The 13,004-nt window shown below is 40.4% G+C and overlaps 1 protein-coding gene across 1 annotated transcript in view; it reads left to right on the top strand.

Annotated features, from left to right (window-relative positions):
* LOC124158166 (transcriptional regulator ovo) overlaps positions 1–13,004 on the top strand; it is a 773,475-nt gene that overhangs the window by 272,620 nt on the left and 487,851 nt on the right. The window contains exon 2 of the mRNA XM_046533350.1: positions 7,369–7,562. Coding sequence (XP_046389306.1) covers positions 7,369–7,562 — 194 coding nt within the window. The remainder of the gene's footprint in view (positions 1–7,368; positions 7,563–13,004) is intronic.

Genomic DNA, 13,004 nt, shown 5'->3' with positions numbered 1-13,004 from the left:
ATTCTCTCCCTTAAATTCTCGATGTCCCTACACATGAGGGATGGGTTTGATTTCTTTTATTTTTATTGAGCCCATATTATTTGGGTACCACTATGTCTTAGAGTCATGTTTAGGTCCCCTTTATAAACTTATTTAACCGTCGTTATTGATGCTTCTTCCTTTGATTTTTTCGTATTGAAACATCTTTTTCTTTAAAGGGTACCTCAAATTACTTAGAAGAAGTGATAAATATAGTTTCATTGTGCGAGGAATACATGATAATAAAATAATATCTACCAATAAGGGAATTCTTATGGCTATTAACGACAAAATGTAAAACTAATTGGCATTGATCGTGGCTAATTTTTCAAATTGGGACCTCTCCTTGAGTTAATTATGCATGAAGTCTGTAAGTAAGTGCTTTTATTTTGAAGTTACCAGTTAAATATTACCTATACACTAACAATTACCTATTTATCATTTAATATAACTCTAACTAATTTACCAGTCTTCTTATTTCTTCTTGCGTCCGTCTTTATTTACAATGCGTCGGTCTTCGTTATAGGTATCTTTTTAAGGATTTTCTTACAATACGCAGAAATATATTTTTATACTCTTTCTCCATAAAGTATGCACTGTTTCATGATCCTCATTCTGCAATTATTCCTCTCTCACCCTTGGATCCGTATATACATTACCATGTCCGTTTATACTATCCTCTCTGCTCCTCTTTCTCACGTGCTGAGCACCCTCCCTTTCCCCAACACCAAATTTTTGATTGCCAAACGCCTGGACCCTCCCCCACCCATCCCAGCCCCTATTGAAATTTTAGTTTCTCCGTTTAATAATGGCCCCAAGTGTCGGAACGGTCATTCCGGATGACCTCCTCGTCCCCATAGTTTTGTTTGGGAAACGATTTCCCCTTCCTTTTCACGATTGTTCCGCGTTGCCATCTTGGCCGAATCTCCCAACCCTCATCCCAATTCTCCCACTTACATCTCTGCGTTCTTCCCACCGACTGACCATCCCCTATCTCTCATTTCTCTTGCAGAGCTGTTGTCCTCCCCTCCTCTGCGGCTTAGCTTCGTCTGACCATACCGGCTACCCTATCCCTCTCCTTCCCCCACACTTCTCCACCTCCTACCCTCCACAAGCGCCCCCCCTAACTTCGTGCGTCCACTTCCAGCCTACCGCTTGATGAAATGGCATCCATAAACCATTTTACGGAGACATTAAGTTGCTCTTTATAGGTTTATGACGCGAGCCAACCCAGTGCTTTTAAGTTATAAAGCCCTTTTGGCCAGTGCTAGATGAAAACGTATTTATTGTGTTGTCCCCGTATAGTATGTTGCTAAGGGTTTTTATACCGAGCGTGTATCGAAGTTTTTATTTGTTTGCACTTCTGCATTGTTCGCTCGCACCGAAGAGTCCGTCCTCCTTTTACCTCGGCCCAATCTTTCATATATATATATATGTTTATATAAATGCTTCGATACGTGTGCGTGCTCGTGTGTGTGTGAAATAAGGACTTATTATTTTCCGCCTTGGCCGAGGAAAATGAAAACCGGCGCAAGTCCTTCGAATCACGCTTCGGCTGTTCCTCACATTAATTGCGTCCGCTTTTATTGTTTTCGTCCACGGGCGTTAAAAATGGAAGTGTCTCTCCATAATAATAAAAAGGAAAGGATAGGAGCCCCGCAGATTCGATACAATCGCGTCGGATATCGATAAATTACAGCCGAGATTTTTATTCGTGCGAGAGTGGGGCGTCAGTTTGCGTTGAGCACGTCTCGTAAATCGAGAGGGTTGTCATATGTTGGGATTGCAGTTTGAGGGCGATGACGACGAAAAAGTCGCTCCACTCCCTCTCTCTTTTGCTTAATTTATCATTTATTTTTATAGGTCTCCCTGCCTGGCTCACAAGTGAAATGATCTGATGTTATTTGAAACGATGCGGAATGAAAGTGGTTCATATAATTGTCCTTTTTTAAGTGTATTCGTAATCAAGTAGGAGGATATTGAGGGATATTTTCATCTTTAATCTGAGGAAGCTTTTCACAATTTTTTTTGCTAGAATAGCATGCGATTTGTATGAAAATATCAAAATCATAGTTAACTATATCGGGCGTAGTTAAATAACTATCGAACGGAATTTTTTTCTGATTTTTTCATGTCCAAGGGCGTGATTTCATGCAAAAGAGCCAATAAAATGCGGATTGTTAGCTATGTGGACATAATTACAGATTTATTAGCAGTCAACTCAATATTTGAGGAATACGACCATAGCAGTTAGCAATGCGACCTATTATGACGTGGCGATGACATTTTATAGCGCTCTCATCACTTATGAACATCTTTCCTTCGTATATTTTCATATGAGTGATTTTTCATTTCACCATAAAAATTAGGGCACATCCATACAAAATAGGGATGGATCATTTCAGTTCACGTTGAAAACAACTTTAAAAAATCTTGATTCAAGTTATTTTTTCCTTGAAATCGCTTACGTACTCTTGAGGTGACATTAGAATATCTTTGCTTGCACTCTTTTAGAACTTCATGATTACTTGTTAGGATATGTATCTTAGGTTAATCTTAGAAATTTAGACCCTCAGTATCTCGAGGTCTTTCATGCCCTCTTTGCTACACTTGTTCGATAGGTCGATTTATCGGAATTATCGTTGACGGTTTTTAGCACTGGCGAAGCATACTGACTTTCAGTGTCGACGGTTGGCAGCAGTATATTTTTTAGATGAACGGTTGATTTTCAATGGTTATCTGATTTAATGTGACTATAATTGAACCATATTCCGCCGAAATACAAGAGTCTATTTCTATCAAAGAATCCCTTGAAACTAAGCACTCAAAACCTGATGGCAATATTTGTTAAGGGAAAGATCAATTTTGATTTGTTCTCCTCCATTAAAATACCACAAAGTCGGTGGTTTCAGGTGATATATTGTGGAATTTGCTGAACATTTTGGATCAATAAATTTAAACTTTGCTTTTACACAGAATTTCTATTCAAACAAGACGATTTTAGACGGTTTAATTTTTCTACTGGAAGATGAAGTTGATATGTAGATGACGTAAACCGTCGTTACCATGCCCGCGTTTAAATAAAAAGACTGTGGGAAAACAAACGTTGAATTTATTCATTAAAAAATTACCACAACATTAAAACTCAAACTCCTTCCTTCAGTTTCGGCTTTCGGTCCGTCCGAAAAAATTCTATGTATCAACTCATTATGATTTACTTTTCCGCCTGAGGATTTCTGAGAAGGACTAAATGCTTGAGGAGATCAGTGCCTCAGATATAGAGTAGTCTAAGGAGGAATAGGGGTCCGTGGCAAAATAGGTGGATTACATTGGGTGTTGATGTGGTAGGGAGAATTGTCTTCATCCGATGTCATCCCTATTTCCCCTCGTCTCGCTATTACTTACTTACCGCTCCTGCAATGGGTCAGTTATGACGTGGACTGGGGAAGGATGAGTTAGCTTTTGGTGTCCCTGCCAGAGGGTTCGGCGTAGAGGCTATCCCTGGAAGTCCGAGATGGTTTTCATATTTCCCGAGCAGATACGTGCCCGGAGTCTTTTTGAACAGGTTTTCCGAGATTGCCTTGCCATTGGAGATGATCAGTCGTATTGCGCATCCAGACGGGATACCATTAAGTTCTCTCCACGCGGATGTCGACATGAAACGTTTCTACTCGAGATTTCTACTCTCAAGAGAGGCTTGGGTAATCGAAAAACTAAATGCTGTGAGATATTCCATGGTGGCAATGGGTCACCATTTACATTAGTACGGCTCGTGCATTTTATCTTTGAGTATTTTATTATCGTATTACACACATAAAATCCTGGAATATATGTACTTCCTTGAGAATGAAGAGAGTACCTACTGTTAATAAGGTTCGCAAAAACCTTTCATGGCTTTTGATACTCACAGTATTTTTAAGATATGATTCAAATTAGTCGCTATTCGTGTCGGGGTTAATGACTTCGGTGTGCTATATTATTATTTTTTCAATTTTTTTATTAATTCGTTTGATTTACGCGATGGGCTTTTAGGTTATTTAAAAAAAAAGTTTGGAGTCCCTATCGGCTTCGAAGTTCACGGTTTCCAGAAAGTGAATATAATAGTGCAGTGGGAAAGAGGTTATGCACGCCGTTAACCGACGCGAATAAAAACCAGAGGACCTCAACAGAACCAATCCACCTCGGAGGGACATAATTCAGCCCTTGTTTCATTATATTGGAAACGGATCCAATATTCTTTCTTCCCTTTTTTTAATGTCCTCTCCACCTCCTCCTCGGAGAATGGTTAATTAAAAAGATTCTCCACCCTGGTCGAAAGAGAGGGTGAGGGGAAGAGATATACGATCCCGTGGCACCACGGGAGCTATTTCGCTGACTTGACCTCCGGCTCGGCGTGGGTGTGGGTTGGGTCCTCTCCTCCGAGGGAATGGTGGGATGGGACTAGGTGTCTTCCCCTCTTAAGCCTCGGTTGGAGGTGTGCCCAGCGCAGAGATTAAGGTACTACTCGGGGAAGGGGGATGAGGAAGTAGGAAGAGGGATGGTTTGAAGACGTTAACGATGGGCGTAAGTTAGGGGCAGGACAGGGGATATTGGTTGGTGCGTGAAGAGCACATAGGTTGTGGGGACAAGGCGGTCGAAATGGCTTCGCCTTTTCACCCCGTAACAGCATGCATCCTATCTCTCCGTCCAATTCTTCCTCCTCGCACTTATGCCGTATATTATTCCTTCCGCGTGTAGGATGTGGTTCGCACAGTTTATGTCTTCCCGCGGTGCGATATATATAAACTCAACGCGCGGGCAATGAGAGAAGTCTCCTGGGCGGATGAGAAGTTCTTCTCAGACAGGGTGGACGACAGGAAGCGGGCATGGTGGTTTCACTCCTGCTCCGACTTCTCTTTTTTCCCCTTTGACGTGTTAATAGAATGGATTCTCCCATGTGGGAGTGTGCGTATATATCGTGGGTTACAGGTTCATTCTCGTTGCGACAAAAAGGATGCGGGTTTTATGGCCGAGTATACCGAAGACGTAAAAGTGTTTGTGTGTGGGTAGGTCCCCTTCAAGTGATTTTAATGCAATGGGCTCGCATTTTTTGGGTATGTTTGGGGCTTGCTCTTGTCTCTCGCTCACCACGAGCCCAGCTCACGTGACATTTCTCTCGCAGTATGAATTTGTGCTAATTTATATGTTGCAGTGTTTGAATATTACTGTTTATATGTTTGAATTTTGTGTTTGTAGCAGTCATATGTGATCATTGTAGTAGTTTTCCAGAGGAGAATGTTTGAGGAGCTCAAAACTGGTAGAACTTCAAGCATTCTTCTCGAGGTATCACTACTTTGCATGTTGATTAAAGGAACTATTATATTGCATTAATGGTACTGGGAAACCTATTTTTGATACGTGTCTTCAGTTGTAATATTTTATTGCTTTGGTGTATGAGGGGTATGTTTCTATCATTTGTTTTAACTTATTTAGTTTATGATAATTAAAGAAACAGCTCCAGTGCTAATATTATTTTCCCAGTATTGACTATATACCTAAGTAAGGGAATTGTTCATTTGAAATTAAAATATACTATTCATCTAATAAATTTAAGTGTATTTTTACTAAGTACTAACAGTCATTACATAATTAACACACTAACTCAAACACACATCCTCTGTCCTTTCCAAAGTCTATCCAAACTCCCACCTCTCGATGAATCGTATCCTCTTTTTCCATTCTCTCCTCCTTTTCGAATTCTGAAATGATTACGTCCTCGCTCTGCGAAGACTTCAGTTTCCCTCATGCTGATATACTTTATTCCTCTTGGAAGAGATTATTTGTATTTTTATCCTTAAACGTTTATTACAATAAATCGCATAATTGTGCGAAAAATCCCCAGAGAAAAAAATCATTCGCCTAGATCCGACATTCGAACCCGGTTCCCTCCATTTTCGGCCGAGTGCATTAGCCAGTTAAGCTACCGAAGCGTCATTCTCCCCTAAGAAAGTCCTTCGTCATGGTGTCGAGGCGTCATTCTCCCATTTTCGCGCAATTTGTACATTGCGGGTGACTCCCATAAAGTTATCACCGTGGCTAGTCCCTGAACACTTAAAATCGCATAATATTTTTCCTTGTATCTCTCGCCTCCAGGGGATTAATTTTCACTCAGTTTGCAACTATAACCAAATATAATGACGTAATCATCTCATTTTAAAATGTTATCTGCCCTATTTTTGTAATAATTCATTAATCATTTCTTCTATTGGATTTTACCTTCATTTTGTTGCTTTCACGCATTAAATCATTTCCGAATCGGCAGTGTTCAGTTTTCTTCTGAAATTTCGTTTGAGTTTTTTTTTGTAGCGATGGCTACAGAAAAGTTCTAAAAGTGCGGACTTAGTATCTTCTATCGGGATGACTGAACCCTCTTCTTAAAATTCACATGAGCAATTACTTTTTTCAATTTATTATATTTCCCTTTGAAACTTCGTTTTTGGTGGTTTCATAAATAAAATTGCGTACATATGTATTTATTTAGCATGAAAATATGAATTCCAACTTTCGAGTTCATTATTTTTCCTGAGGGCCTCATTTTATAGATAAGTATCCGATCTGTTTTCGTTTCCCACGTACAAATCTTTCGACTAAGCTTTATTACCCTTTATATATCCCATTTCGTTTATTTTTCATTCCCTATATAATTTCCTTATATTCTACGTTCCACTCATTTCCTTCCCAGCTCTTTACCACTCCCCGTCTTTTCATTCATTCTTTCATTTACTGATTCTTTTTTTATCATCCTATATATACTCCATTCCGTTTGCTTTCCATAGATAAATTTTCCATTACCTCTTTAATTTCCCCCAGTGGCGTTACTAGAGATATTCTTTGAGGGGGGAAGAGGGGGATTAGTGGGGGCAACCCCCCCAGAAAACCCCCCCCAGTTCAGGGAACTTTTTGAATAATAACATGCCTGAAAATGCATTTTACATCATTTTGGCACTTATAATTTAACTTTAAGCAGAGGCAGTTATTATGTATCAAATCCAGAAAAGATTTTTAAATAATTTTTTGATTTCTCTGAGGCTTTGGGGGGAATACATTCCCCCATAGTTACGCCACTGATTTCCCCATATTCTCCATTCCATTTTCTTCGCAGTTCTTTTCCATTCCCTTATCATTCATTCCTTCATTACCTTGATTCTTCTTTTCCTTCTGTCCTTCCTATCATTCCACCTGCCCACCCAACCACCCTTCCCGCGGTTCTCGAGCTCTCCACCAGCCACTCTCCTTCCCGGCGCTTCCCGCCCCATCCCTCTACTAACACGAGGTTACTCTAATCCCCAGTAATTCTCTGCTATCGTGCAGCTCCAGGCCCGGACGGCCCCCCAAGCGAGCCTCGGTGGGCATGTCCCTGGCAGCGACCTCGCCGCTCAACCACCACCACCACCCAGGGGCGCACCACGGCACCCCCACGCACCCGCACCACCACATCAAGAAGCACCGGCTCGAGAATGGCGAATTCCCCGGATACGAGAACGGACACCTGGGAGGAGACTACGGTGAGTGCACTTCTTTTGTTTTCTTTCGCCCACTACATAGTTACGCACGTACTTTAGTCACTACCTCCTATCTCCAAATGTATTTTTGTGTGCAGAGTATAGGGTACGCAGTAGATTTTTGTCACCGCTGCGAAGTGTTATTTTTTACTTTACTTGTTCTCTTCTGGCTTAAATCTTGTGAAAGATTTGAGTCAGTCGTTATTCAAGAGTTAATTACTGCTGCTCTAAAAAATTACTCTGGTGTCGTATAATGTGCTTATCAACAAGCACAGAAGATTTTGTTGATGCTTTACTACATTTCATTGAATGAGTTAGTTAAAAATCAATGCTTTTCTATTAAGTTTTTTGGTGCTTTGACAGAATTGGTCCAAAACTCGACGTTTAAAGAATTTAATTTATATATTGATATATTCGCGTATATTATGTCACATTTAAACATTTGATTCTTAGTGATTATATGCTACTCATTTACCTGCAATTCCGTACTTCAAATCAAATAAGTTATATGGTTACAACTTCTTTTTCATACCAATTCATCCTTTTAGCCTGAAATATTCATTGTACTTACGGTCAGAATTGATGAAAATGTAATGAAGAATTTTTTGCAATCAATTCAAAAATATTCTCTACATTCTACCTGTCATCTTTACTTCGCCTTCATTCCTGGGTACATTGAAGTGCGAAGCCTTCATCTATGGTGAATATCGCTGACGTTGATCACAGTTAACTGAAAAATATGAGGCCTACTCAACACCATATTTCTATCTCTTAACTATATATATCCCAACATTGCTTCTAAGCAGCATCAAATTTGAAGGTCCATCGTTGAAAAAAGTGTGCCTTCAGCTCTGTTAAAGAAAGGTGTGAACTAAAAGTAATTTGTTTCTGTAAAATAGAATGATCAAATACGTAGATTAATTTATTTAAGTAGTTACTCACATACAGAATTTCTGCCAATTTATAGTGACGCAGTTACAAACATGAAATTTAAACTTAAACAATCAAAGAGTACAGGCTAAAGAGAGTAAAGAACAAAAGTACAAAACACGTGGAAAGAGGGGTAAAGAAGGAGGTTTATTTATTCGCCGGGGAGTGCGACATGGCGAGATTTACAAATGAATTTACGAAGGGCAGAAAAAACTCATCAATATTATCTGATTGTGAGTTGAAAATGTACACATCTTTAAATGCAAAAAAATTCGATTTTCCCAAGGAAAATCGTGGGTTTAGAAAAAGTTCCCTCTTCTCCCGCGCATGGCGGTAGTGCTGCCAGCGTCTCTTCTTGATGTTGGATTTCACTCCACCCGCATCTTTCCCGCTGACACAGCCCACATCCTAACCCTCCTCCATCACTACAATTCTCCTCTTTTCTTGGTCCGCCTTCGTTCTCATTCATTTTTTCCTCACTCTCTTCCAACCGGTGCGCAAACATCGCGAAAGGCGTTCGCCTCGTCTCGGGAACAAACTTCCGGTGGTGGCGCTTTTCCTCCACACCACCACCCCCTCCACTCACCCTCCTCCTCCTCCAACCCCCCTCCACTCCCCTTCGTCCTCCCTCGAGAACCTAGTTCGGACGTCATCGCGATTCCCCAAGGCTCAGGGAGACTACAGGGAGAAGGGAAGTAAATGTCATTTTCGTGACAATTCCCTAAATGTTGTCTTAATAATTTTTTTAATATACTACAGTTCAAAGATTTTGAAGTTTGCGCGCTAAATATTTAGGGAATTTCATTTTAAAAACTTCAGTTTTTTGGAGGCACCTATGTCAGTAACATAAAGGAAATGGAGGCTGCCAGAATGATTGTGAAGTACTGCATGGGATCCAACCTTAATCGGTAGAATACTTTAGTAAATTTCAGTAATCTCTTACCTTATCGTCGTGAAATTGTATATTTTAACTGATGATGATAATATGTCCGCAGTAATATTAAGGTTGCGTTAAAAAATACATGAGCACCACGGATGACTAATTTTGGAGTTACCGCAAAATAATTGGATTAATTAAAGTCAAAATATGTTACCCAAGGCTAATTTTATTGCCTTTGTCAATTTATTTTGAAAAAATGTGACTTAAAAAATTATTTGATGTAATTAATAGAAACGACCATAAGTATAAAGCTTTACATGAAATTAAGAATGATAAAAATATTTTGGTTTTCAAACTTTGACCGGGAGATAAAATTCAAGATCACAGTGGGGAAAAGTAATTCCTTCCGCATTTTTAGAGCATATTCTCTGTATGCTGTCAATTTGCACGAACCGTTCCTAATCATTTTACGATTGAGTTCATGATTCGGAAGTACCGGTTCGGTTTTTTAAAGTATGACATAAAAGATGAAATTGTAATCCTAACTCCATCGGACGTTTTAAAGCCCAGTGCGTCGCGGATGTGACAAGAGCAATAATTAGAAGGGAAGTTGACAGTTGTCAAAGGCCTCTTGTAATTGCAGCGAGACGAAATATTAAAGGCCTAACCACATACGCGCTCACTATGCTATCTAATGAGCGGCTATCCTCCCTCCCTACGGCGATGCCTCGCCTGTCATTTGTCAGAATGAGAGACTGTTTGCGCTGCCGCCATTGTGAGCGTCACATGTGATTCCGGGTTTCGTCGCCTCTCACGGTTTGGCGCTGGCGTCGCAGTCTCTCTTTCCACCGATCGTTGAGCGGGCAGAATGTCGAAGAACACTTCTCTGGGAGTAAAATAGAGAAGATTCCACACTGAAAAGACTATCTCTCTCCCACTCCTCTCTTCACAAGCCGTACCCAATCAGCTTTCTGTGGCTTTCATACCCAACCGTTCGCTGTCAAGCCCTCTCGCACTCTCTCAGTCTTTTGTCCATTCAACGAAGTCGCACGCGGCGCTCTGTGTAAACAGTAGAAGTCGCCCAATGCGTCAGTGTTTACGCAACTTCTCTCTCTCTCTCTTTCTGATGCATCCGCACACTCGCCTTCTCTCCGCTTTCATTTTTCCGTTCATATCCAATTTTTCCGCCGCTCGGTCGTTTTCCATTCATTCGTGACTCGTCATTAAAACGGGCGCACGTTCCCCTTTCCGACACGAGGCCACTGTTCCACCTCCATCTCAGTTTATTCAATTTTTTCCCTTTTTTCGAATGTGTGAATTCGTGATTACGTTTGGAGAGTCCCTTTTCAAAAGGAATCGAACAATGAACATTAAGAATTTAAGGGTCGGACTTGTTTTGGGGGGTAGTCACGGGTGATGTTCGTTCCGTTTTTCCGAAGCTGGCTTTTTTTTAACGAATAGTCGGGGGAATGAATGTGCGATTTTCTTTTATATGAAATATTTCGGGAGAGTTAACGTGACGATCCTGAAGGAAAATGCTCTTTTAGGTAAATATAGTTAATAACGTCATTTTCACCGTCTCTATCCCTAGTTAAAATCATAAAATTCTCTCTTTTTTGATTAACTATAAAATGAAATATTGTGTACCGGAGATCTCCTTCATCTCCATATTTTCCGGACTAAATCATAATTCTGTTTTTGGTTTCAAATTCTTTTCTATTAGTGTGAATGATGCAAAATTGAGTATTTCTGTATCCTTTAACTCTTTATGTCGTATTTTTTCCCTTTCATTTACAAGTATCATATTCTCAGCTCAGACTTCAGCCGCTCTGATCAGCAGTATGCTCCTACCAATGGATCCCGCGTTCTACAAATACAGTTCCAGGAATCACGGACGCAATGCAGTCATTTCCCTATGAAGTCGTTGATCGCTGTGTCCTAATCACGAGGTATTATAGGCGCCGATTTCGGGAACATGAGCGCGGCCTGGACTCGACGCCTTTCTGGGATATATACGATGGAGAAAAATTATGCGACGAAATTTTAACTAAAGATAGCTGATGTCAGCAGGAACCAAAAATACTAATGATGTTTAGGTGGAAAACGCAGACAAAGGCAAACCAAAAAGGCAAATGCGGGCAAAGCATTCTAAGCCATGATTTGTCCAGAGCATCCGCCGACAGGGAAAACTCGCGGCCAATCGGAGCGCTTGAATCAATGTTTCTGTAGTTTAAAAATGGTGCGTTTTCGACCTAAATATCATAAGAAATTTTGGCTCCTACTAACGTGCGGGTTAAATTGTCATGACATAATTTTTCTCTACCCTGTACTGTAGAGCGGTCGCCTTTCTTTTGTGGAACAGTAATAAAGGCGTTGTAGGAGGAGGGGTGGGTGCGGTGGCGGTAATTGAAAATCATTAAGCGGTCTTCCCCTTAGAAATGACTCCCTCTACACTTGGCCGATTCATCTCCATACGATCCGACCACACCTCCTTCCATCCACTCCTCCCTACACTCAAGCGAAGCAAGCTCTTTCTCCCGATCCGAGACTCCCACGACTTTTTGCCCAGCTCGCGTTCCATTGAGAGCTCCGCGGTCAGCCGCAAGAGTGGACCGAAAAGCCCCAATTAGCAACATGGTAATCTGTTAGGGGGGGGAAAGCTGAGTTTGGGGGCAAGGGAGTCCAGCGTGTTGGGGGTGGCTGAAAGGAAAGCCTACGTAGTAGCGCACAAGGAGAATGAACGGGGTGAGAAGAGAGGTAGGGAAAGGGATGGGTTAATAAATTGCTGATGGCAAAGCTTCTGCCTTATGAAATACCGCGCGTTGTATGAACGCCCCTTAATTTCCAATGAGTTTTTAGAGAAATCTAGAAAGATCACCCTAAAATGTACGGAGACAGAAGTGATATTCATCCGTGAGTCAGGCATGTTCTGTAAAATATGAAGATTTTTTTGATTAATTTTAGTATTACACACGGTCAGTTATGATTTTTAATACTACTCTTCAGTTTATTAATAAAAATAATTACAATAATTAAGGTGAATACATGGTATTGAGTAATCTTAGCCATCAATGCACCTTGAAAACTACCTCTATTGCTACTAGCTCATGACGATTGATGTTCTTTTAGCCAATCCATAATGCTCTAAGGTGTGCTTTGTAGGACTCAATTGCAAGGAAATAAATATTCTCAGTTCATTCTCTAAAATGTTGTAATAACACCCCTTAGCTTTCTGCTTATACCTTCAAAAACAGAAAATGCAGATGAATTTATTAACAAGGAACACGGATAGGTGAATTTAAAAGAATACTAAGAACTAAACTAGTCAGTTTTATTCATTGCATGGGAGTATTTCTGATTGTAGTCGACGTTTGGAATACGAATTTTTATCAGCGAAAGCGGTACTCATAACATTAGTTAGATTACCATCGTAAAGTAATATGTCGACAACTAATTAAGTAAATAAAGTTATGCTTATTTTAAGACGAGTGGGGAAATTAAAGTTTCTGCTGTACATGTATGACGGCATTAGAAAGGGGAACTGTGGATGTAAGCATTAAATAGTAAATTTCGAGGTCAAATAATGGATCAATAACATCGGGCTTTACCTATTGTGGTAGCAATTAATACCTACA

This window comes from Ischnura elegans, chromosome 4 (assembly GCF_921293095.1).
Source record: "Ischnura elegans chromosome 4, ioIscEleg1.1, whole genome shotgun sequence".
Taxonomy (NCBI): domain Eukaryota; kingdom Metazoa; phylum Arthropoda; class Insecta; order Odonata; family Coenagrionidae; genus Ischnura; species Ischnura elegans.
The sequence above is the reverse complement of the archived record's forward strand: the minus strand, read 5'-3'. Positions and strand labels throughout refer to the sequence as shown.